The sequence below is a fragment of the Garra rufa genome, chromosome 12 (genome assembly GCF_049309525.1).
Source record: "Garra rufa chromosome 12, GarRuf1.0, whole genome shotgun sequence".
Lineage (NCBI taxonomy): Eukaryota > Metazoa > Chordata > Actinopteri > Cypriniformes > Cyprinidae > Garra > Garra rufa.
This window is the reverse complement of record NC_133372.1, coordinates 2003432-2029527: the sequence shown is the minus strand read 5'-3', so window position 1 is coordinate 2029527 and position 26096 is coordinate 2003432. Positions and strand designations below refer to the sequence as shown.

General features: G+C 33.5%; 4 protein-coding genes across 4 annotated transcripts; all 4 read left to right on the top strand.

Moving 5' to 3' along the window:
- The first annotated feature begins 24 nt into the window (after window positions 1–24).
- LOC141346919 (protein N-terminal asparagine amidohydrolase-like) lies at window positions 25–6431 on the top strand. The gene is made up of 10 exons (XM_073851879.1): window positions 25–223; window positions 1607–1709; window positions 1779–1844; window positions 1919–2027; window positions 3262–3335; window positions 3413–3466; window positions 3709–3762; window positions 4634–4731; window positions 4835–4948; window positions 5881–6431. The coding sequence occupies exons 1-10, from the start codon at window positions 143–145 to the stop codon at window positions 6040–6042; spliced, it is 915 nt and encodes a 304-aa protein (XP_073707980.1). The 5' UTR covers window positions 25–142; the 3' UTR covers window positions 6043–6431.
- Window positions 6432–7367: 936 nt separating this feature from the next.
- On the top strand, window positions 7368–10549 carry LOC141347443 (uncharacterized). The gene is made up of 4 exons (XM_073852465.1): window positions 7368–7416; window positions 7944–7999; window positions 8100–8435; window positions 8513–10549. The coding sequence occupies exons 2-4, from the start codon at window positions 7978–7980 to the stop codon at window positions 8818–8820; spliced, it is 666 nt and encodes a 221-aa protein (XP_073708566.1). The 5' UTR covers window positions 7368–7416; window positions 7944–7977; the 3' UTR covers window positions 8821–10549.
- A 730-nt stretch (window positions 10550–11279) lies between these two features.
- On the top strand, window positions 11280–15067 carry LOC141347404 (GTPase IMAP family member 4-like). Its single transcript, XM_073852414.1, has 4 exons — window positions 11280–11993; window positions 12446–12512; window positions 12615–13280; window positions 13355–15067. Exons 2-4 carry the CDS (start codon window positions 12491–12493, stop codon window positions 13684–13686), a joined length of 1020 nt encoding a protein of 339 aa, XP_073708515.1. The 5' UTR covers window positions 11280–11993; window positions 12446–12490; the 3' UTR covers window positions 13687–15067.
- A 407-nt stretch (window positions 15068–15474) lies between these two features.
- LOC141347113 (origin recognition complex subunit 4-like) lies at window positions 15475–23885 on the top strand. The gene is made up of 14 exons (XM_073852100.1): window positions 15475–15519; window positions 16968–17024; window positions 17135–17211; window positions 17294–17384; window positions 18712–18787; window positions 18906–18991; window positions 19067–19115; window positions 19429–19580; window positions 21092–21265; window positions 21356–21442; window positions 21529–21637; window positions 21731–21826; window positions 21919–21986; window positions 23604–23885. Exons 2-14 carry the CDS (start codon window positions 16974–16976, stop codon window positions 23784–23786), a joined length of 1299 nt encoding a protein of 432 aa, XP_073708201.1. The 5' UTR covers window positions 15475–15519; window positions 16968–16973; the 3' UTR covers window positions 23787–23885.
- The last annotated feature ends 2211 nt before the right edge of the window (window positions 23886–26096 follow it).

Sequence of the window (26096 nt, the reverse complement as noted above, 5' to 3'; positions counted from 1 at the left end):
TCACGTGAGCTGTGACGTGAGCACAAAGCGGAAGAGAAAGCGGCAGTGCAGCGGTGAGATGAAGGAGAAGCACACATGACAGAGTTATTAATTATCAGAGTTTAATGAAATGCTCAGATGATCGGGTTTAATCGCTGTCAGGATGCCGCTGTTGACTCAGAATAAGCGAATAGAGCGCGTCAGCTCAACCGCGGAGCTCTTCAGCAAACACCCGCATCTCAAGGTACAGAAATAATATACAAAAACAATAATATCAGTCACTTTAATATTATACCGCAGCATGCGTTCACAGACTGTAATGTATATAGACTCTCTTTCCCTTATATATAAGATAAACAACAACTTAGAAATCTTTTAGATTCATTCACTGTAATGTACAATAATGGTCTTTGTTTTTATATTTAAATATTATTTAAATACAAAATACACATCATATAGTCAGTTTTTATTTATTTATTTAATTTGTTTATAAGGTGACATTTTTTCTAACTTTTCACATATTTATGCATGCATTTTTAAGAGCTCATATTAATTGGATGATATACCGACCACAAGTACTTTTATACCTTTATTTTTATAGTTGAAATTAACTGCAAAATGTTAAATTCTAATAAAAAATGTAGTTAAAAAATCAACAACAAAAAGCACTTTGGGTCATTCCTGGGATTCTGTGTCGTTTTTATTAAGAAAACCTAACAGGGTGGACACATTTAGCAAATGGATCCTTAAATTTATATACCCAAGACGGACCAAAAATGTTCACACACACAACTCTCTATGATATGGAAGCTCATTTCTGCCACTGAATAAAAAATATAAAAAGGTTATTATCTCACAATTCTGACTTTTTTCTCAGAATTGCATGATACAGACTCACAATTCTGTGAATGTATCAGTCTTTTTTTGTCCTCAGAACTGAACTTTATAACCTGCAATTGCGAGGTTATATCTCACAATTCAAACTTTATATCTTGCAATATTGAGTTTATATATATTTGGGTGTTATACCACAAAATAATCACTCCATAACAGTCATGACCGAATCACGTCATCATCATTGACAAAAGAGAACACATAATCCTCATGTTTGGCAGAAATAAAGAAAATTTTCTGAGTAAAAAAGTCAGAATAAATAGATAAAAAGTCGCAATTACCTTTTCTATTTTTTATTCAATGGCGGAAACGGGCTTGCATCTTGATGTAAAGAAACCCCAAAAACATTAATTGCAGTCTTTATTGCCAATTACGTGAATTAAAAAGTAAAGATCATGTTCCATTAAGATATTTTGTAAATTTCTTCCCGTAAATGTATCAAAACGTAATTTTTGATTAGTAATATGCATTGCTAAGAACTTGAATTTGGACAAGTTTAAAAGTGATTTTCTCAGTATTTTATTTTTTTGCACCCTCAGATTCCAGATTTTCAATAGTTGTATCTCAGCCAAATATTGTCCTATTTTTAACAAACCATACATCAATGTAAAGTGTATTTATTCAGCTTTCAGATGATGTATAAATCATTTTTTTTTTAAATGGACCCTTATGACTGGTTTTGTGGTCTAAGGTCACCTATAGTAATTATAGATCATTGATATGTTTCTTTTAGGAAAGTGCAAAGCAGTTTGCGTCCAGAAGTCCAGAGTCTGTGGACCCTAAACATCTCCTGTATGTCCAGCAGCGGGAGTTTGCGGCGACCACACCAGCGGACAGTAAGGGTTTGCTCTTGATCTGTTGAAGGTCAATGTGTTAAACACACGCTGATGTTTCTCTTTCCTCAGATTCGGTCTCCATTCTGGGATCCGATGACGCCACCACATGCCACTTAGTCGTGCTTCGACACACAGGTAACATGAGCCTCCATCACGTCAGTATCTGTGTTGGTTTACTGCGTGTCTGATCCTGTATTTCTCTTCTGCAGGAAGTGGAGCGACGTGTCTGGCACACTGTGATGGTTCAAGCACATGGACTGAAGTTCCTCTGATAGTTAATGCTGTCACTTCTAGAAGCAACCCAGCAAAAGAGGGCAGGTACTGTGAATTTGTCACACATCACTGAACTGGAATAGAAAATAGGAAGGACTTCCAGGGCTCTATGCTTACTTTTCTGTTTAGGAGCACTTGTGCTCCCAGCTTAAAAAAAAATTAGGAGCACAGTCAAAATTTCCGGAGCACATTCTAAAAAATAATCAAAAAAGTCTGATATAAAATTAGCCTTCCCATTACGAGGTAATATTTGACTTCTTAAAGTGATTTACAGGGGAATTTATTTTTCACCTTTGTAATGGTATTTTTCTAACTTCATTAAAAGTATGTCATCTATTATGGCACATTAAAAAATTAATTAATTAATTAATTAATAAAAAAAAAAAGAATATATATACACACACACACACACACACATACATGTAGAATAAGAATAAGTTACCAATCAAATGAAATCAGTATTAACAAAATTATTTTATACTACAGAGGTGGCACAGAAGAACACAAAAAAAAGTGGCTTGTAGGTGTATTTATATATATTTAATGAGGCTCAGAGGTGGCATGAGTGCAGTCAAATTCATAAATTCATGTTGAGATGAATGTTTTAAATATACAATTTTTAATACAGAAATATAAAATTATTTAAATAACCAAAAAGATGCTTAAAAATCAAACTAAATCTGTCAGCAGGTGGCAAGACACTGATTTAATTACTGAATCATATCATTCATTTGGTTCGATCCACTTTATGAATGGGTAATTGAATCATTGACTTACTAGATTCTTTTGTGACGATGAAATAGAGCAAAATCAGGCAATAGTGTTATAGTCAAACAATGTAAGTCACTTAATATTAACTTCTTGTTGATTTAACTGTTGTATTAAGTCAATATCTCATTTACAAACTCCCTTAAAAATTATTAAAAGAGGTCACTCATCTTCGTTCATCACAATCTCACAAATTTCCATTACAATCAATGAAGCTCTGGACGTTGCACAATCAATTTCCTATTTACACTCTCTCTACACTTTGTTAATGAACGGATTTGTGAGATATGTCTGTGATACATCACTCAACAGTGCAAAAACATGTAGAAACCGTTGAAGCTCCTCTCAGCTCAAACACAAATATGCTGATCGGGTCAGTTGCACATGGAGCTCCTAAATATTTTTTCATAGTTGCACACAGTCATTTTCAGCCACAAATGTGAGTGAAATGGTTGCACTGTAGAGCCCTGACTGAGCCCTGTATGATTTCTGGATGTGTTTGTGTCTTCAGATTGGAGTTGCATCTGGTTGGTGGTTTTGACGATGACAAGAGAACCTCACACTCACTCAGCCTTAGTATTCTGGGTAGGTTGAGGACAAATGTCAGATGAAGATGAAACATTAACTGTGTGAAGAGAAATTCTAAATGTTTTGCCTTGCAGCTGCCTTTCAAAAACAGAAGGAAGAAATTCACCTGGAGACGTGCTGCATCACAGGTCAGAGGATGTCATAATGGGGAATTGTTTTGTTTCTCTGAGCCAATTCACCTTAAAGTGATAGTTCTTCTTTAAAATGTTTCCAACTCTGCCTTTGGACCAATTTTGTAGAATGGCCCGTATATGTTTTATTCCTGTATTGGAGTCTGTTCTTCACACAAAGCTGTTGTATGACCTCATAAGACTTGTAATATAGTGCATGATATTTTTGACAATTGCATAATTTAATTCTGTCTCTTTAGACATGAATGATATCATCAAAGATGGGATTCATCGGCCTGTGGTGTATGGGATAGGTACCGTACAACATCTCCATCCTCTCTGAATATCACCTGCTCATTGTGATAGACACTTCAGCACGAATGCGATGTGTTATCCGAGTTATGAAGTTGCAGTATGAATTGAATATAATACTAAAATAAATGCTGAGTGCATCACAAGGATTAAATAAATTGTAAATAGACCATTTTTGATGTCCACACCATATAGCAATGGATTCTATTTACACTATGTTAAAAGAGCAATATTTTCTGCTATTTATACAATTTACTGCAAATAGTGGCAATTATCTGCACCTCAGTATTGTGGTGCATTATAAAAGAGTATGCAATAAAACGTGTATTGAGTGCAAATTATCATTTTAATTGAAATTATTAAATGGATGCTACCTCATTGGGGCGATAAACCCTCCTTGCATCTACCCAACCCTACCTGATTCTTTATTTTCAACATTTTGATTCATTGAAAATAAATGCCTTTCTGATGTGATATGAGATTTGAAAAGGGAGAAAAATACGTTCGGCAAAAGGTGAATTTGAGCTCTGGTCGATCGTGCCAAAACGACTGCTGCATGTGGTTTACAATCTAGTCCAGCTGATCTTTTGTAGTGTTGATTTGCCCAATCACACATTAGTGAGTTCCTCTGCAAACAAGACGGGCTATTTGCACTTAGTGACCATAGACACTCCATTTGTCTTTTTAACCGAGCTGCTCTCAGACTCTAAAAACACTGGTTCATGAGCTGCTCGAGTGTAAATGAACACAAGGCCACTCTTCAATATACATTGAGTTTATACTAAAAATTGCAACCTTTGTGATTTGATAATCACACTTTCAGTTTACTGTGGATTCATCACGCACGTGACGAGTGTTTCTGTCTGAGTTCAGGTGTGAACGTTAAAACGGGTCACGTATTTCCAGCCATGTTCACGTGTCGAGGACCGGCGGAGGAGCTCCGATCCGCACGCACCTTTTCTGGTGGACAGGTATGTGGATGAAGCTGCCATGCAACATATGTAGCACTCACTGTAGAATGCTAGCGATCAGAATCGGTGGACTGAACTAACTGTTGTATAATGTTATTGACAGATGGTTGAAGTGTATGATTCCAGCAGGGAGCTTGTGAAAATCGGCCCGTGCAGATGGACACCAAACAATGACATGGCCTTCTGGCTGTCCCAAGATGATGAAACCATCCTACAGGTCTGAAAACCCATCACTGCTCACATTTAAACATATACTCTAGGGCTGTGCAATTAATCGAAATTCAGTTTTGATTTAGATTTCAGCTTTAAACGATTATAAAAATACAATAATTGAGATAAAACGAATATTGCTCCTGATTCCGCCCTCTTTGTGCCCTTTCGCTCCTCTACAAAAGCGAAATTCACATGCAAATCAGTAAAATCATGTAACGGGACTTGCATAAAATGGGACGTGCTTGATTTATTACGTGCATGTTTATTTAATGTTGTGTTTTTAAAAGCATGAAAGATCATTTGTGCTGTTCTGTGTATGCCTTCAGAGACGGAACAGAACACTGACAAGTAAAGTGAACGTTTACCTTAAGATGCGTTCCTAAACAATCAAAAACATGCAAATATATGTCAAAATGCGGCCTTTGGTGATTATTCGTGTAAACCTTCATCAGTTACGTCTCAAATGAACACAAACAGCTGAGAATTAAAATCCAGTATATTGGATCCGTGCAGCTCTTAAAGCGGCCACAAGTAATGTTCCTTCTGCCGTCTCTGTGCTTAGTGTTCATCAAACAACAAAAGACAAAGACAAATCACTCACTGCTCTCGATGGAGGGACTTTTGTCGTTTTTAAAAGAAACAAAGCATGTGTAATTCTTACAGTCAAGACTATGCCGTTTTATTTTACATTTTAAGTTTCATGTGTATCTTTTTTTATTGTATTGCTATCTTTAAATGAATAAATCAAATAAAGTTCCGGACCCACTCACAATCATGTTCGATAATCGTGATTGCAATATTGACCGAAATAATCGTGATTATGATTTTTGCCATAATCGAGCAGCCCTAATATACTCTATTTAATGTGTTTCATCAGATTTGCAGATTTGATAAAACGGCTCCTCTCATTTATTTCTCATCTGGTTTGTCCACCAGTATTTGTCCACGTCTCCAAATGCAGAACCTCCTCACTTTGTCCATCACATCAAATCCACCATTCAGTTTCTGCTGGATCATCCGACCGCAGATGGGCTGTTTCCAGCCGGTCAGCCGCATCTCTACTGTCGCGCTGAAGACGGCCGCTGGAAGAGAGTCTGAACGCTGACCTCTGAGACCCACTGTAACTCAGATAAAGGCCTTTGACGTCTGCCGTTTAAAGTAGAAGCTCCTTTACACTGATCTGAACTGAAACTCTCTGACTGAGCTCAGATTGACTGTTGACTTCCACTAATAGAGGGAAATATCTGATGGTGACTGATTGCTCCTGCCGGCCCTTACGTAGAAATGAGAATCTACGGACTGTTTTATTTCTGTTTTCATTTTTGTTTCATATTTGTTATGTATATACATGAATCATGTTATTTTTCCTAACATCAAGCTACATCTTAATCGCTCACTAAACATTCACTTTGAAAACTGTAAATACGGTATGTTGTGATCCTTTGAGGAGGAGTAAGAGAATTAAAATAAAAATTCTGTTGCCAGTGGATTGTGTCTTGCATATTTAAACCTTTATATGATAAAAACAATAAATGGAAACTTAAAGCCTACAGATTGAATCAGCAGAATTGCAATGGCTTATAAAGGAAAAGCACATAAAGGAAACATCTTCATTTGCTGTTTATATGAAATATTTTGATCCTACGAACTGAGAAGAGATTTTCACAATGACATCATTCTCTAGGAAGTGACATCATTTTGGAGGGAAATCATAAGTGAGTTTTAGAAATGATAAAAAGTATGTGCAACGCCGCTCCGAGTAAAATTTTGGTCTTAAGTGTCAAGATTTTAAGAATGATGTAATTTTACTCTTATTCCTAAGAATAAGAGTGATTAATAAAGGTTAAGACTAGGTTTCAACTCCTACATTTTTCAAGAGAGCTGGAGAGGTTTCCTTGCCTAGTTAGGAGTAACAGGATGACAGCAAAAAAGAGGAGACACACTTTCCAATGAACATATGATGTATTGAATGAATGAATGAATGAATGATGCATTTGTATAGCGCTTTCATGTGTATTGCCGTACACCCAAAGCGCTTTACAATCATATTGGAGTTATATGATGATATGGAATTGATGAAACAATACAAACTTGATCAAGCAATTTTTTTTACGAAAGTAAGACAGTTATTATTTTACAAATCATTGCTCTAACTGCAGAAATAAAAGTAGTAATTATGCTGGAAAAATATAAAAATGTTGCAATGCACTGAGGACACAACAGTGGTCCCCTCAACTGTATAGCTGAGATTTAAATTTGGTAATTTAGTTAAAGTATTTTGTGAACTAAACAGAATATCTACAGTAAATACCTCTGACAATACACACTTCTTCTGTAAGATCACAGCACTGTCTTATGACCAGCTACTGTTAAACAATCTAAAAATGTTGTTCAAAGTTCATCTGCAGCACCCTTAGTGAAAGCATACTTTTATACGGAAGTAGAAGTCCAGAAAAACAACCCTAATGTGAGGTAGGTTAAAACAACATCAAATGTTGCCTCATGTTTGATATGTTTTCTGTTTATTTGTACAAAAAGCTTTTGTAAGTATATTCTGCTGTCGCATAAGATATTTAGCGAATAGGTTCACATTTTTAAGTGGTTGTGTTCCTCTGATGTCTTGAAATCAATTGTGTATATATTAAATGCTGCTATTTTAACATAATGATTTATGTCAGAATCAGTTAGAAATGTAGGCCATGCGTGATAAAATTCAGACTCAAAACAATGTTCTTAACATTGTAGATTTAGAAGCAATAACTGCAGTGTATTTAGGGACAAACCAGAGATTAAAAAAAAAACATACCTTCACTGTTTTGCAGTGTTACATTTATCTGAGCAGCTGTACGATGCTCACCTTCCCCACATATCCCCAAAATTACTGTTACGTCTTCTGTGATCCGGCATTGCTTAATGGTTTTAAAACAGCAGTATAAACTGGTTGTTAGTGTTTGAAACCTGTAGCACAGCAGACCGACTGAGTGTTTTCTTTTTATCAGTTTTGAGAAAGGAGCATTTTGTAAAGCTGCGATCATGGCTACTGAATCTCCTCAGGGTGAGTTATCTGTGTGGTTTACAACAGTTATATATCATGATTAATAATAATAATAAAAACATGCAATAATATTCATTTTGATCTTGTTTGCTCTTTAAAGGAGGTTCCCCCGAGCAGCCAGATCTCACAATTGTGATCTTAGGAAATGCTGGAGAGGACAGAGATAAAGTGGTCAAATCAGTTCTAAACTGCGAGAATCTGACACCAGAAGAAGTTCTCTATACTTTATATCAAAGCGAACAAGCAGGAAGGAAGATCAGTGTTCTGGAAGCACCAGGATGGGACAAGCTTAGACCAGACCGGATAAAAGAAGAACTTGTCAGAAGTGTGTCACTTTGTCAACCAGGACTTGAACTGATTCAACAGAAGACACAAGCAGCGTCTGGTGAGACTGAAATCAGGAAGAGACATGGAAGTTTGGACAGTCCTCCTAATGGTGAGTTTTATTTCACAAAAGAAATAGCTGCTCTCACATTCAGGCGACTTAAGCACTGATCTACTGCTATTTTACAGTTAACAAAGACCAGGGAGATTCAGAGAAGAAAGAAACCACAGAGACTGCCAAACCTTTGGAAGACATGCACAAAATCACCATTCACTTCAAACAGTCTGTAGTGATACTGATGGGTGTTTTCGGAGCTCTTATTGGTGCAGTGGCTGGAGCTGAAAATGGAGTTTCAGGGTCTTGCTCTGGAATGGTGTTTGGTATCATTGTAGGGGTTTTACTTGCAAGTTTCATCATGTACATTTATACTCGCGTTTATTCTCAGGCTTACTCAAAGCAGCCTACGCAAGTGCATCATAAGCAACTGCAAAGTTGATCAGATGCAAAAAAAGATTTGCGACAGGGCAGACAAATGAGACGACATCAAATGATGTGTTTATTTCAGTAGGCCTAATGTTAATGTTATTGTCAGTGACGGGGAGAGAGCCTGAGCATGTGTATGCACCTATACAACCGATGGGGACAATAAATACACATATTTTTATTTTTGTGTACATGTCATGTTGAGCTACATAATTTCTTGTGTGCATTTTTAATTTTTGCACCACATGCGGGCTGGGGCTGCAGAACTGTCCAAATGTAAATAAATAAATTAAATTAAATAAAAAGCTAGTTGAAAAGACATCTAAACCGTTTTAAGGGGAGACACTGCAGGCAAAAATGCTGTTTTTTTTATGCACCTGTCAAGTTTGAGATTTTGGGCTTTTTGGTTTTTTATAAAGTGTTTTTTCACTAGTGGACTAGTGGAAAGAAAACATCCAAAAAACACTGTTTAGTGTTTCTTTTATAGCACTTTCTCTATTTGTGTCAATAGATTTCAATTACAATGTTTTTTTAAAGGTTGTTTTCTCAAAATGAGTTTTTTCTCCTGCACTGAGCCATAAATCTCCACTTCAGTAGCGCTTACACACACCAAACTTTACATTTTTTTTTCTTGTCTATGTCTTGAAGATTTTTACAGAGGGATTTGTTCATATATAATTTGCTTGATTTTATGTAACATTTTATTTCCCCAAAAAACTGTAAAAAAATATAGTGCTTGCTGTCTGTTCAAAGTTTTTTTCTGAATTATGGCGTGACGAAATAAGATACTTAAAATTCCCTCTGTAAAAACTTTTGACTCTAATATGTCAAAAAAACTGACTTCATACAGTGTTTAGATTTTTGTATTAGAAATGTATGCAAATTAGCGCATATTTCATTAAATAATGCCTGATTTGCAAATTTAAACCTTTTAGAAAACTTGTAATACAGAAAATGTTTGCAATTGAAGTAATTAATCAACTGGATAAGTAAGGTGAAAACTATTAGCTTTTTTTTTTTTACCCTATTCCCCTGCAGTGTCTCGCCTTAAATGTTTTTTTTTTTCGTTTGAACTCTCTTCTGTTACAAAACTGTGCTTAATACACTCTTAATAATAATAATAATAACAAGAGTAATATTATTAATAATCATAAGCTAAGCTAATAACATTTTTTTTTTTTGCAGAGCACAATATAGGGCAGAACAGACATTTCTATTGGGAATGCACAAAGCACTGAATTAAATGGCAAGGACATTGTGGATGAATTTGCAAAAACAAAAAGGCAGAGAGAATGCAACAAAAATGTAATTAACCGCACATGCCAGCCCATACATAGAAACAAGAATCTATTAACTATTTGTTGTCATTTTGATTTCATATTTGTAATGTATGTCAAGGCAAATATGGATCATGGTCTATGCAAAACAGTTTGGAGTGGACTGAACATCCTCAAATCAGTTGATGCTCATCAGGGAGACCTTCCTCAGTTCAGTGGTAGAGAGCGAGATTTCAGAGTGTCTTTAGGACTGTAAAAAAAAAAAAAGCTAGATATGTTCTATAGGCTAAGTGTTAAATGAAAGAAGGAAAAATGTGAGGTGATCTGAAAGTGGCTTAGAGTAATGTGTTTTATTACAATCTTTCCAGGTCATGAAGTGTTCTGCTTTGAATGTAATTCATGTAAAATGTTATTGCTATAGGTAATGAGTGCTAGTAAACATTAATAAAAGAATTTGTTTTAATACTTTCCTGTTACTGAATACATGTATAGATATGTTACTTCTTTAAAATCAATACATTTGATAATTTATAAATAAATCATGATGTGGGCTTATTTGGAAAACAAGCGGGACTAAATGGTGACCAATTAAGCCCATGCCAGACTTTTGACTTTTTTTCAGACTTCTTAATTTTATATTCTAAAATGAACATCAACTATTTAATACATTTTCATTTAACACATTTTAACAAATTATTATTATTATTTTTTTTATAAACCATAGAAGAAACACCTAAACTTAGATTTTGGTGGGCTTAATCGGTTTCCATTACCCTAAAACTGTGTTAAAGTTGTATTTTTATTCTGTCTTTCTGTATTTGTAACTGTATAGCTGAGATTTATATCTGGGTAAAGCAATTTAAATAAAAGTATTTTGTCCACATCAGTGACAATGTTTGTAGACAGAATATCTACAGTAAATACTTCTGACAATGCACACACCTTCTGTAAGATCACACCACTGTCTTATGACCATCTACTGTTAAACATTAATGTAGATGTATTGTTCATCACACTCTAAGTGAAAGTACTTTTATACGGAAGTAGTCCAGAAAAACAACCCTAATGCTAGGTAGGTTTAAACAATATCAAATTTTTCTTCATGTTTCATATGTTTTCTGTGTTTGCTGATATTTAGCATAGTCTCAATTTGAGATAATGATGGAGACTGCAGGCAAAAATGCTGTTTTTTCATGCACCTATCAAGTTTAAGATTTTGGGGTTTTTGGTTTTTCAAGTGTTTTTTTAGTCTAGTAAGAGAAACGTCTAAAAAATACGGCTAAGTGTTTCTTTCATAGCACTTTATCTATTTGTGTAAATAGATTTCAATTACAATGCATATTTTTAAAGGCTGGTTTCTCAAAATGAGTTTTTTTCTCCTACACTGAGCCATAAATCTCCACTTCAGTAGCGCTTACACACACCAAACTTTACATTTTTATTCCTGTCTATATCCTGAAGGTTTTTACAGAGGGATTTGTTCATATATAATTTGCTTGATTTTATACATTATAATCCTCAAAAAATGGTAAAATATATATATATATAGTGTTTCTTGTCTGTTCCAAGTTTTTCCTGAATTATGCCGTGACGAAATGAGACGAATTTATGCATTTTATAATTTGTGAATAAATCATGATGTGGGCTTATTTGTGACAAAGTACCAATTATACCCATGGCAGACTTTTGACTTTCAAAAAATGTATCTTAATTTTATTTTTTCAAATGTACATCAGCTATTTAATACATTTTCAAATAAGAGATACATTTTGTATTTTAACAAACCATGTCAATTTCTATGAGAAACACCTACACTTTTGGTTCATCACTTTAGTTCATCAGCAGCGCTCTAAGTGAAAGTATACTTTTATGCGGAAGTAGAAGTCCAGAAAAACAACCCTAATGCTAGGTAGGTTAAAACAATATAAAATTTTGCTTTATGTTTGATATGTTTTCTGTTTACATGTACAAAAAGCTTTTTTAAGTATATTCTGCTGTTGCATAAGATATTTAGCATAGGCTCACTTTGATTAAATGAAAAAAAAAAAAGACTAAACATCCTTGGTTTGTTCCTCTGATGTCTTGAAACCAACTTTTTATACGTTAAATGCTTTAGAATCAATTGTAAATGTAGGCCATGCGTAATAAGATTCAGACTCCAAAAAAATGTCTTAACATTGTAGATATACATCTATCTGTGCAGTTGTACGATGCTCACCATACTCTCACTATCCCCAAATGTAGTGTTACGTCTTCTGTGATCCAGCAATGCTTCATGGTTTTAAAACAGAAACATATTCTAGTTGTTAGTATTTGAAACCTGTAGCACAGCAGACCAACTGAGTGTTTTCTTCGTATCAGTTTCCATAAGGAGCATGTTGTGAAGCAGCTGCACAAACTGTGATCATGGCTACTGAATCTCCTCAGGGTGAGTCAATTTATCTGTGTGGTTTACAACAATTATTTATTTTGATTAATAAAAAAGAAAGCATGCAATAATATTAATTTTGATTTTGTTTGCTCTTTAAAGGAGGTTCCCCTGCACAGCCAGAGCTCAGAATTGTGATCTTAGGAAATGCTGGAGAGGACAAGGATAATTTGGTCAAATCAGTTGTAAGCTGTGAGAATCTGACACCAGAGAAAGATGGTCTGTGTACTTTATATAAGTGTGAACAAGCAGGTAGGAAGATCAGAGTTGTTGAAGCACCAGGATGGGACAGACTCTCAATACCAGACAGAACAAAAGAAGAAATCGTCAGAAGCGTGTCGCTTTGTCATCCAGGACCTCACGCTCTGCTTCTGGTCCTACCAGTGAAAACACCTTCTTCGGAGGAAATTAAAGCAGCAGAAATGCACATGAAGTTACTGTCAGAGCGTGTCTGGAAACACACCATCATGGTGTTTGCTTGTGATGAAGGAGTGGAGAAACCAGCAATCAAAGAACATGATCACAGCCCGGAAAAAATCCTGGAAAAGTGTGGAGGACGATCCTATGTTCTGCAGAAAAGCACTTGTGAATCTCCCACTCAGATCCAAGGACTCTTAAAGAAGATAGATGATCTGGTGGAGGAGAACTGTGGTGATTTCTTCATACCACAAGCTTACTATGAACTGATTCAACAGAAGACACAAGCAGCACCTGGTGAGACTGAGCTCAGGCACAGACGTGGAAGCCTGCAGAAGAATCCTCCTGCCTGTGAGTATCGTTTCACAAGACCTACAGCTGATCTCAGTTACACACTGATCTATAAGTGTTCATTTCTTTTACAGTGGCAAAAGACAAAGGAGATGACAAAGGAGATTCGGAGGAGAAGAAAGAAACTGTCGAGACTGCCAAAGATACAAAAGACACATCAAAAACCAGTATTGACTTCAAACAAAAAATCAGCATGGACTTAAAACAGTTGGTACTGATATTGATGGGCACAATCGGAGCACTTCTTGGATCAGTTGCTGGAGCTGAAACTGGAGTTAGAGGGTCTTTCATTGGAATAATCATTGGCATCTTTGTAGGGGTTTTAGTTGCAAGTTTCACCATGTACATTTATAATAACCTTTATCCAAGCACTGATTCAAAGCAGCCGACACAAAGTGCATCATAAAAATAATTGCCTTGTGTATTTATAATTCCTTGGAAACTCTGGGGATAATTTGACAGGAGACATAATTAAACAAAATTGTCAGTTCATAGACCCAAAAACAGTTAGGGTTCACAGAGATAGAAGATGAAACACTGATTTCTGTGAGGTTCTGTGATGAACAGTATGGTGAATTCTTAAAGGAGTAGTTCACTTTCAAAACAAAAATGTACAGATAATCTACTCACCCCCTTGTCATTCAAGATGTGCATGTCTTTCTTTCCTCAGTCGTAAGGAAATTATGTTTTTTGATGAAAACATTTCAGGATTTCTCTTCATATAGTGGACTTCTATGGTGCCGAGAGTTTGAACTTCCAAAATGTAGCTTCAAGCTCTAAATGGTCACAGCCGAGGAAAGAAGGGTCTTATCTAGCAAAACGATTGGTTATTTTCTAAAAAAAAATTGCAATTCTTCTCGTCTTGTCTAGCTCTGTGCACTGTAAAAAGTTTTCACCAGTTTCAACTTAAAAACTAAAGTTTAGCAGCTGCCTAAAGATTATAAGTTAAATCAACTTAAGTCATTTAAATTTAAATATCAACTAATTTTTATTGTAATAAGTTACAACGACTTGATTTAACTTAAAAACGTAAGGCAGCTGCTGAACTTAGGTTTTTAAGTTGAATCTGGTGAAAACGTTTTACAGTGTGTGTACTCTGTGTAGAGATTAAAAAGTACATAAATTGTAAATGTTTAAAAAAAATAACTGATCGTTTTGCTAGATAAGACCCTTCATCCTCTGCTGGGATCATTTAGAGCCCTTTGTAGCTGCATTTTGAAAGTTCAAACTTGGGGGCACCATAGAAGTCCACTATATGGAGAGAAATCATGAAATGTTTTCCTCAAAAAACATAATTTCTTTACGATTGAAGAAAGAAAGACATGAACATCTTGGATGACAAGGGGATGAGTACATTATCTGTACATTTTTGTTCTGAAAGTGCTCCTTTAATATTTTCTTGCATTACTAAATATCAGCATTCATGCTAAACTAGTATGCCTTTTTAAATTCTGGCATAAATTTACGGCCATACAACCGCTTGACAGCTTTATATGTCATATATAATTTTTAAGATGTTCTTCTGAGGGAGCTAAAAAGCAGATGTTTGCAATATTTTGTTGTCTGTTGTATACTTGCCTGATCTATTGTGTGAAAGAGGAAAATAAAGGTCCAGAATAACTGGAACTGGTGTTTTTATAAACCGGCTCCACTTTTATAGCTTAAATGGTCTTACAAGGGACAGGTGATTTGTTATTTTTGAGCATTTTGAGCATGTTTAAATATGTTTTACATATGTCACAGGCCTTCAAATGACTGTACAAGCATGTGCCGTGTGAATAAAATTAATTTAGAGCAAAACAATTGGTTGCTTATTTAAGAATTAGAGGTTATTACAGTCTACATCTGAACTAGCATGGTCGATGGAGTTTAATGATAAGTCATAAACACATATGTCATAAACAATGTCAGGCCATTCTCCATTGCTGGAGTTTGCATCTAATAGTTTTCACTCTTAGGGTACTGATAAGACAAGCTCAGGCTGTGTTCTTTATAAGAGATGCACCATTTGTTTATGCATTCATTCATTAATTGCAAACTAATTATGATACAATATACTGTTAATAGGTTTAACGTGCTTTATATTTTATGGCAAATTTCTTGAAACTCAAAATCAACCCACACACAGTTCAGTTTCGCGGGCCGCAGAGCGCCCTCTGCTGTACACCGGAAATACGACTTGTCGCTTGCTTCCCGGAAATACGCGGGCTAGTGGCGCGAAATTACAGGACCTACACGGGTGAGTTTATATTACTTTAAGTTAACAGTTAACTTAATTTAAGAGGTTATTTACTAAGTATATGAAGAGCTGTGGCAGTGTTCGTGGTGTGACATGCAGAACTCAATCTTAAACTGTTTAAAATAGTGTTCTTTTGTAATTTAATCATGCTGTCAGAACATCCATGTAACGTTACATCTGTATAACGTTACAGAACAAAATAACGCTTCTATAATGAGCCAGTGTGCTACAATAGAGATTTAAAGACAAACTCAACGTATTCTGATACAAAGGTAATTCTATACTAGAAAAACAAAAACAAAAAGATGTGTAAAGACAGCCTGAGATATGCAGTGACTGTTTTAATATCATTCTCCATGCAGATTTAATGAGCTCATATTAATTTAGAAATTAACGTTACTAAATGAAATATTTGAACAATTTGTCACACTGTAGTACTATTTAAAAATAGTGAAGGCTGATTAAAATAGTGAAAAACCTGCATAGTGACTTGTCTGTGATGTTTCAGATTTGTTTATGTGGTCTGTATTTACACTACCAGTCAAAAGTTTTTCTCACCAAGGCTGCATTTATTTGATCCAAAGTACAGCAAGAACAGTCAAATTTTGAAATATTTTTACTATTTAAAATGACTGTTTTCAATTTGAATATATTTTAAAATGTAATTTATTTCGGTGATCAAAGCTGAATTTCCAGCATCATTTCTCCAGTGTCACGTGATCCTTCAGAAATCATTCTAATATTCTGATTTGCTGCTTAGAAAACATTTATTATTATTACGCTGAAAACAGCTGAGTAGAATGTTTTTCAAGTTTCTTTGATGAATAGAAAGTGCAGAAGAAAAATCTTTTGATAAATTTTAATGCATCCTTGCCTCAAAAAATAAATAAATACTGACTCCAAGCTTTTGAATGCTGTAGTGTATAATGTTACAAAAGTGTTTTATTTGAGGTAAATGCTTTTTATTCATCAAAGAATACTGAAAAAAAAAAAATTACTGAACTGTTTTAAATGTTGATAATAATAATAATAATCAGAAATGTTTCTTGAGCAGCAAATCAGCATGTTAGAATGATTTCTGAAGGATCATGTGACACTGAAGACTGGAGTAATGATCCTGAAAATGTAGCTTTTGATCACAGAAATAAATTACATTTTAAAATATATTCCATAGAAAGTAGTTATTTTAAATAGGAAAAATAATGCAACATTTTCCTGCTTTTGCTGTGTTTTGGACTAAATAAATACAAACTTGGTGAGCAGAAGTGATTTCTTTAAAAAACATTCAAAGTTTTACTTTTAAAAAACTTTTGACTGGTAGAGTATTAATCTATGATAATGTTTGCTGTATTTGTCTGACAAATATATATATATATATATATATATAATGCAATGCCAAACATTTGTAAATGTGCAAATTATAATGTAAATGTTTTGAATGTGTGCAGGTGAAGATGAGCAAACGGAGATCAGCCGCTCTCACTGAAGCCCAGTGCATCTCTCTGGTCTGTCAGATATTTTATGATTTCAGACTTTCCTCCTGATCCTATCTCTCCTTTACACATCTATCCAGATATGGATGTGTGTTGATGTGCTGCTGTGATTGTGTTTTCAGGCTCAGAAGCTCCTGCGGGAGAGACTGTGTCATCAGAAACTGCCGGATCAGCCCGTGGGTCTGGACTCACAGTACAAGTGGGTCACGTTTACAATATCTGCTCATATTTGATGTAGATGTGTGTGGATTCTTATGCTCTGTGTGTGTTTGTGTGTTCAGGCACTTGCTGGAGCTGCTGAGACGAACAGCTGTTCATGGAGAAAGTAACTCCGTCCTCATTGTTGGTCCAAGAGGATCCGGTAAAACTATGGTATAAAACATCAGAGATTTACTCCCTCACTGATGACTGACTAATTATACTTATTTTAAGCAATAGATAAAATAAAATATAAATCCTGTCATTATTTACTTACCATAAGGTCCACAATGGAACAAAAAGAAATAGGCTAAAGAAGCTAAAACAAATGAAATTTATATAGATTTTTCTTTTTTTTTTTTTAATTTCTAATTGAAAATTGAGTTTTTAATTTGTGAGTTTTTTGAAGCGGTCACTTTATTTTAATTTCCCAGAAAACAAGACTTTCCCCTGGTTTCACAGACAAGGCTTAAGTCTAGTCCTAGACTAAAATGTAAGTCCGAGCTTTTTCAACGGATAGAAACTGATCTTAAAATATATCAGTGCCTTTGTTTTGTCGATGCACACCAGTAATGTTTTTTTTCTAAACACGTTTATAAAAATGACTTAAATGTCCTGATTGAACAATGGCTTAATCCTGGCTCAGTCTAAGCCCTGTCTTTTCTATCTAATATTGTCTAATGGTATAAAACATCAGAGAAAATACTAATTCTGTCAAGAACTAAAAAGCACAATATTATGTTTCTTAAATATATATATTACAAATATTTGATTCTCATACTCACATAGCATTTTCTTTAAATACCCATCTGCTGAATTTGTTTAGTATCACAATACATTTAAAAAAGGGGATAATTGATGAAAATTGAGTTAGAAATTCTAGGGAAAAACACAAGTTATTTATATATATATATATATATATATATATATATATATATTTTTTTTAAAGCAAGAACTTTTTCCCAGAAAACTTTTTATCTTATGTATCTAATGTTGCATTACAGGAGGATCTGGTAAAAGTATGGTAGAAAACATCAGCAATTTATGCCATCACTAAGGATGACTGAATTTTTTTATTTTACCCATTTTGAGTAATAGATAAAATAACAATTCTGTCATTATTTATTCACCATAAGGTCCATAATGGAACAAAAAAGGTAAATAAATTCATAGGGATTTTTCTTTAGACCACTTTTTTAAAGTTTCTAATTAAAAATGATAAACTTGTTTTCCCTTTGAGTATTTCTGACCCTGTTGGCAGATTTTTTTTTTAATGTAAGCAGTCACTTAATTTTAATTTCCCAGATAACAAGACTTTTTATCTTCTGTATCAAATGTTGCATCTCAGGTTAATGTATTTAAAAAAGTTTATATATTTGTGTTGGTAAAAAAAAACAAGACAAAAATGGGGAAGAGAGTAACATCTGCAGTGAGCTAAATAAATAAAGTTATTATTTATGAAACTATGGTGTAACTTTTTGTGCGTCTCTTTGTTGTGAAGCTGCTGGGTTGTGTCCTCCGTGAGCTCATGAGTCTGAAGGAAGTGCAGAAGAATGTTCTTCTGGTGGAGCTGAACGGTGAGTTCATGCATATTAATGCTTTTTATGCTCTGCATTAAATGCTAAAATAAGAATCTACAGTGGATACATTGCTTTTTTTCTTACTAAAGTAACAATGATTGTTTTTTGAGTGCAGGTCTTCTGCAGACAGACGATAAAATCGCTCTGAAAGAAATCACTCGCCAGTTGCACCTGGAGAATGTCGTAGGAGACAAAGTGTTTGTGAGTTTCTTTATTATTGGAAGCGTTTCTGTAGTTTTTAAGGTTTTTGTTCTGAGAGGGTTTCTTGTGTTTTAGGGGAGCTTTGCAGAAAATCTGGCTTTTCTTTTGGAAGCTCTCAAGAAAGGTGAGGCTTCATCACTGTTATTTTGTACAACACTATATTTTGAATGTTTTTATTTTTATATTTTCAGTTTACATTTTGGTAATTTAGTTTTTTAGTCTTTTTATTAGTTACGTCTATTACGTCTATTTTAGTACTTTAACTTATGTCAGTTTTATGGAGCATTTCTAAATTTTGTTTAGTTAAATGTTTTTTTATCCAGTATTAATATTGTATTTTACGTTTTATGTTTTAATGAATAAAAATGCTTTTTAATAGTTTTCTCACCCTCTGCTTACTTCTGATTGACATCTTACTGTTTCTGTTGTGTTGTCAGGTGACAAGAGCAGCAGTCGTCCTGTGCTGTTTGTGTTGGATGAGTTTGATCTGTTCGCTCATCATAAGAACCAAACGTTGCTGTATAACCTGCTGGACGTGTCTCAATCTGCGCAGGCGCCCATCGCTGTAGTGGGACTCACCTGCAGACTGGTGCGTCTGCTCTAAAACCATTATGCAAACATTTAATCATGTAATTACATCTATCATCATTTTTTTTTTTTTTTTACTATTTTTAATATTTTAATTTAAATGTAATATTCAAACTTTTGCCCAGTGATCTCTTTTAACCGTGCATTCTACACATTTTAATAATGTTTAAAATGTTCTCAGCATAATATTTTAGGCCATTTCGTGCATTTAAACCATGCACAATTTACTTTTTTTATTTTCATTTTGCTTGTCATATCATAACCTTTTTTAAAGCAGAAGTTCAGTTCCAGAACAAAAATGTACAGATAATTAACTCACCCCCTTGTCATTCAAGATGTTCATGTCCTTCTTTTTTCAGTTAACAAATTATGTTTTTTGAGGAAAATATTTCAGGTTTTCTCTCCATATAGTGGACTTCTATGGTGCCCCCGAGTTCGAACTTACAAAATGCAGTTTAAATGCAGCTTCAAAGGGCTCTAAACAATCCCAGCCAAGGAATAGGGGTCTTATCTAGTGAAATTATTGGTTATTTAAATAAAAAAAAAAAATTGCAATTTATATACAGTTTTTACCACAAATGCTCATCTTGTATAGTGACCTCTGTGTATGCTGGGTCAAGACAGTTAGGGTATGTGGAAAAACTCCCATCTCATTATCTTCGCCAACTTCAAAATCTTCCTACATCGCTGTTTTACCTTTTTTTGTAAAGGGTGTTTGATCTTCTTTGCATGTTAACTTGTAAACACTGGGTCGGTACTTCTGCAGCGATGTAGGGAGATTTTGAAGTTAGAGGAGAAAATGAGATGAGTTTTTCAACATACCCTAACTGTATTGAACTAGAATACAATACAAGATGAGCATTTGAGGTTAAAAAGAATAAAAATTTAATTTTTTTTTAGAAAATAACATTGTTTTGCCAGATAAGGCCCTTCTTCCTCGACTGGGATCATTTAGAGCCCTTTGAAGCTGCATTTAAACTGCATTTTGGAAGTTCAAACTCGGGGGCACCATTGAAGTCCATTATATAAAGAACATTCCTAAAAAGTTTTCCTCAAAAAACAAATTTCTTTATGACTGAAGAAAGAAAGACATGAACATCTTGGATGACAACAGGTGAGTAGATTATCTGTACATTTCTGTTCTGGAACTGAGCTTCTGCTTTAATAAAGGTTACAATATAACAAGCAAATGAAAATAAAAAACTAAATTGTGCATGGTTTAAATGCACAAAATGGCCTAAAATATAATGAGCTGGGAAAAAAATGAAAATTTATATGGCATGCTTTTTTGAGTTTTTTATTTTTTTCATAGAAATAGCTTTTTGCTTCTGTAGCATCATTTCCGATTAAAGTTCTCTATGCAAAAGCACACTGCAATTTATTGTGCACTATTTTATTTTATTGTTTGTATTGATTGTTTGTTGCAGCTCTAATTCTCAGTGTTTCTACGTGAAATATGAAACCAAAGCTGATTATTCTCTAACCATTTATTTTCACGTTTTTGCATTTCAGGATGTGTTGGAGCTTCTGGAGAAGCGAGTGAAGTCTCGTTTCTCTCACAGACAGATTCATGTGTTCAGCTCGCTGTCGTTCAGTCAGTACGTGGATGTGGTTCGCTCTCAGCTCAGTTTGCCTCAGGACTTCCCAGATCCAAAATTCGCCAATGAGTGGAACCACAGCGTCACGGTACAAATGCAACACAATTGTGTCTTTGTGTTCACAAACAAGTCGTACATACAATCATGTTTTCTTACCTCTCGTTCTCTGTGTTTCCAGAAAGTATGTGAAGATAAATCAGTTGAGGAGGTTTTGAAGAGACACTTTAACGCCAGTAAAGATTTCCGCTCTCTGCATTCCCTGCTGGTATAATGAACTGAATTCATCTTGTAATCAGACCACTCTTTCTAGTTGTCTGTTCTCGTGTGTAAACCTGTGTCTGTATTTTGTAGTTTCTGGCTGTTAGTCGAGTGTTTGTCTCTCAGTCGACTCTACGTGAGGCTGATCTTCTAGAGGCCAGTCGTCTGATTTCCACTGATTCGAAAGCAAACGTCCTTCACGGTGAGAAACTGGAGACAGATTTTTACAAGAGTTTTTTACGTTTTGCAGTGACAAATGCACAAGCTCATCTTTGATGTCTTGCCTGTTTTCCAGGTCTGTCTATTCTGGAGCTGTGTTTGGTTATTGCCATGAAGCATCTGAATGACACTTATGAAGGAGAACCCTTCAATTTCCAGATGGTCCATAATGGTACCACATCCTTAAGCACAAAACCTGAACGTTTTAAAATGGTGATTGTAGATGCGTTCATCAGCTCAGATGAATGTAATTCCCTCTTTCAGAGTTTAAGAAGTTCATTCAGAGGAAGTCTCACACCATCCATAAGTTTGAGAAGCCTGTGGTGATGAAGGTCAGTTTGCTCTCTTTTCACGCATTTACTTTAAGTAGAGACTGGAAAAGAATATGAAACAGACTGAAAGTTATTCAGTGAGAATCAGTTCTAGCTCTCTGTGGCATGTACTCCATTTTGTAGATTTATCATCCTTTTAATTATCCATTAAATTAAAGACAAAACTGTAAAACACCACAAATGTTTTGGAATTTCTTCTTATATTCCATGAAAGAATGTCAGGTGTTGAAAATGGAAACCCATCTCCACCACTGAATTAAAAAAAGAGATAATTGCAACTTTTCATCTCACAATTCTGTTTTTCTCAGAATTGCATCATATAAACTTAAAGCAATTGTGACTTTGTAGTCTATATATATAATTTAATTCACAATTGTAAGTTATAAAATCCAATTCTGAGGAGAAAAAAGACTGATATGTTTATATCTCACATCTCTGGCTTCATTTCTCAGAATTGCAAGTTTATATTTTTCTCAGAATTGTGAGAAGTCGCAATAACCTTTTTTTTTTTTTTTTTAGTGGCAGAAACAGGCTTCCATAGGTGTGGAATGACTTGGGAGGGAAATAATGATGTATATTTGAGTTTAATTAAAATACAAAGTTTTTATAAAAAGAAAATATAGCATTTTTTATTGTATTTAACCATAAATAGAATATATATATATATATATATATATATATATATAGTATTAAAACATTAGTGTTATTTATATATCGTTAATATTAATATTTATTAATATTTATTTATTTTTAGTTTTTATTTGATTTTAAAGTTCTAGTATATTTGTTGTTCATTTTAAGTTTAATTTATTGGTGTACAGTTTCTTAAAGCACACATTTAGAAGCGTTTCTTCATTTATTGTTTTTGCAACGTTACTTTGACTAGATTAAAAGTTTGACACAATATCTTCATTTTTTAATTTTTTCTTAGTGATTTTTAATGTGTGTTAGAATTTCAAATATTCGTTGAATTTAAAATAAAAACCCACATTCAAATGCAAAAACGTTGCATTCTAATTTTAGGTGTGCTTTAAGGAGGCAGCCTTATCAGTGGCGCACGAGATGTGATGTTGATGTAATTGTCATTGCATTAGAATGTTTTTATTATCTATCACTGTTGCACTTGCATCTCCCACAAGAGAGACGCATATTTAGAAAGAAATTAATGCAAGTTCAACTTTGAAAAAGACTTTATGGTGTGTTTTTTTTTCTGATCCCACTGCATCTCGTTTAAAAAAAAAAAAAAAAAAAAAGCACTTTGGCTTTCGATCCTTTGTATTAAACTCATACATACATACATACATGATGCTGTTTTGTTTATAGTTGTTTAAGCAACTTTTTAGTTCTAATTGGTTTATAAACATTATTTTAAACATTATGCACTTTTGTTCACAGATAGTCAAGTGATTTTATTTCTTTGAATAAATGTGTATTAGTGATATTTTGTTCGATGAGGCCTCTGGAGGGAAGTCAAAAGCTTTTATTTCACCCCAACTGAAACTATGCATTTTAAATTCAAATATAATTAAAACTTTGATCATATTTAAGTACAAAATTTGATTTTATAAACATTTTTCAGCCACTTTGACAGCCCTAATGTGTGTTGATGTGTTTTAGGCGTTTGAGCATCTTCTGCAGCTGGAGCTGGTTCGTCCAGTGGACGCTGGCGCGTGTAAAGTTCAGCGCGAGTATCAGCTGATGAGACTGATGCTGGAACACGGTCAGGTGATGGAGGCGCTGCAAAGGTACCCACAATGCCCCACAGATGTCAAACAATGGGCCCTCTCAGCCTTCGGCTGAACAGCGCTGCCTTTACATGCTGAAATATGCATTTTGTACATTTGAATGTTTGTATAAATATTTTTGTATTTGCATTAAATAAAAAAAGTTAATATAGTTGCTCATTTGTCTTTGTTTCAGAGACTGTTTTTTTTTTGGTTCCTTTAGGAATGCTGGAGTTATTTAGGTAATTTAAATTATGGATGTTCATTTCAGACATGGGATTAAATTATATTATATAAAAATATATAGCAGAATAGTATAGTAGTATATAAAGAATAAAGTTAAAATATTTCAAGAATATTCTTGTAATTTTGTATTTAACAGTAAATATAATATTTGTTTTATTTTAGTATTATTTATTTGCTATTATAGTATTTACAAATATTTTGAAGGAGCTTTATTTGTTTATTTTTTAGTTTTCATTTGATTTTAAAGTTGTAGTATATTTGTTGTTTATTAATTTATTAGTGTAAAGCAGAAATTTAGAAACATTTCTTTCATTTTGTGTTTTTTCCAAGATACTTTGAGTAGATTAAAGGAAAGTTTGACACAATGTCTAAATTAATAACTTTTAGCTTTTATTGTAATGCTTAAAAAATGAATTTCAAATATTAGTCAAATTTAAAATAAAAACCCACATTCAAAATTCCACATTAAAAAAAATGAAATAAGGAGATGTCAGAGTATTTTGAGAATAAAGTAACAATTTTTCAAGAATATTCTCATAATTTCTACTTTCTTCTCAAAAATTTTTATCGAACTATTACGACTTTTTTCTAGTAATCTTCTATTTTTTTTATGTGCCATTAAAGCGCTGTCATACTATACAATGTGGACTGCATCAAAAACTATTTTAAACAATTTTTAGTGATCACTTTAGTCTTTTCCACCTCTGGTTGTTTTTTATTTAAGTAAAAAATTGAGTAAAAAAAGGCTGCATTTACTTGATTTTTTTTAATGTAATATTGTGAAATATTATTACATTTTAAATAATGGTTTTCTATTTTTATATATTTTAAAACATAATTTATTTCTTTGATGTGAAGCTGAATTTTCGTCAGCCACTACTCCAGTCTTTAGTGTCACAATATCTAAATTAGTAACTTTTAGCTTTTATTGTAATGCTTACCCATGTGTCAAAAAAAAATAAAAAAATCAAATATTCTTTGAATTTAAAATAAAAACCCACATTCAAAATTCCACATTAAAAAAAGTCAAATAACGAGATGTCGTATTTTGAGAATAAAGTTAAAATTTTTCAAGAATATTCTCGTAATTTCTACTTTATTCTCAATTTTTTTCTCGAAATATTTCGTCTCTAATCTCGTAATCTTTCTTTTTTTTTGTGCCATTAAAGCACTGTCATACTATATAATGTGGACTTCATCAAAAACTATTTTCAACGATTTTCAAACTTAATGAGTAATCACTTTTTTAGACTTTTCCACCTCTGGTTGTATCACTGGTTGGTTTTAATTCAAGTAAAAAGTAAAAAAAAAGGCTGCATTTACTTGATCAAAGTACAATGAAAAAAGTAATATTGTGAAATATTATTACAGTTTAAAATAATGGTTCTCTGTTTTTATATATTTTAAAGTATAATTTATTTCTGTGATGCAAAGCTGAATTTTAATCAGCCATTACTTCAGTCTTCAGTGTCACATGATTCTTCAGAAATTATTCTAATATGATGATTTATTACTTTTGTTATCAGTGTTGGAAACAGTTGTGCTGCTTAATATTTTTTTGGAACCTGTAATGTTTTTTTTCAGGATTCTTTGATTAAATAAAAAGTAGAAAAGAAAAATTTATTCAAATTAGAATTTTTTTCAGACAATACAAGTCTTTGCTATTACTTTTAATAAATTTAACACATACTTGCTGAATAAAAGTATTCATTTCTTTCAAAAAAAGAAATAATTTTTTTTTTATATAGTTTATATTGTTACAAAATATTTCTATTTTAAATCAATGCTGTTCTTTAAGTAAAATATCACAGGTTCCAACAAAATTTTAAGCAGGACAACTGCTTTTAACATTGATAATAAATCAACATATTAGACTGATTTCTGAAGGATCATGTGACACTGAAGACTGGAGTAATGATGCCGAAAATGTAGCTTTGATCACAGAAATAAATTACATTTTAAAATATATTCACATAGAAAACAGTTATTTTACATTACAATAATATTTCACAGTATTACAGTTTTTTTTCTGGATTTTTTTAACCAAATAAATGCAGCCTGGATGAGCAGAAGAAACTTAATAAACTTTTTTTTCTCAGTGAAATACAGTACTTCAGAATGTTTTATTTTTATTGCATCC

Bases quoted from the DNA above. Each gene is read 5' to 3' on its own strand.
- LOC141346919 (XM_073851879.1), top strand. From the start codon at position 143: ATGCCGCTGTTGACTCAGAATAAGCGAATAGAGCGCGTCAGCTCAACC. The intron at 2,028-3,261 runs GTACTGTGAATT...TTGTGTCTTCAG, and splicing joins AACCCAGCAAAAGAGGGCAG to ATTGGAGTTGCATCTGGTTG. The intron at 4,732-4,834 runs GTATGTGGATGA...TGTTATTGACAG, and splicing joins GCACCTTTTCTGGTGGACAG to ATGGTTGAAGTGTATGATTC.
- LOC141347443 (XM_073852465.1), top strand. From the start codon at position 7,978: ATGGCTACTGAATCTCCTCAGG. The intron at 8,000-8,099 runs GTGAGTTATCTG...TGCTCTTTAAAG, and splicing joins GGCTACTGAATCTCCTCAGG to GAGGTTCCCCCGAGCAGCCA. The intron at 8,436-8,512 runs GTGAGTTTTATT...GCTATTTTACAG, and splicing joins TTTGGACAGTCCTCCTAATG to TTAACAAAGACCAGGGAGAT.
- LOC141347404 (XM_073852414.1), top strand. From the start codon at position 12,491: ATGGCTACTGAATCTCCTCAGG. The intron at 12,513-12,614 runs GTGAGTCAATTT...TGCTCTTTAAAG, and splicing joins GGCTACTGAATCTCCTCAGG to GAGGTTCCCCTGCACAGCCA. The intron at 13,281-13,354 runs GTGAGTATCGTT...TTTCTTTTACAG, and splicing joins GCAGAAGAATCCTCCTGCCT to TGGCAAAAGACAAAGGAGAT.
- LOC141347113 (XM_073852100.1), top strand. From the start codon at position 16,974: ATGAGCAAACGGAGATCAGCCGCTCTCACTGAAGCCCAGTGCATCTCT. The intron at 18,992-19,066 runs GTGAGTTTCTTT...CTTGTGTTTTAG, and splicing joins TCGTAGGAGACAAAGTGTTT to GGGAGCTTTGCAGAAAATCT. The intron at 19,581-21,091 runs GTGCGTCTGCTC...TTTGCATTTCAG, and splicing joins TGGGACTCACCTGCAGACTG to GATGTGTTGGAGCTTCTGGA.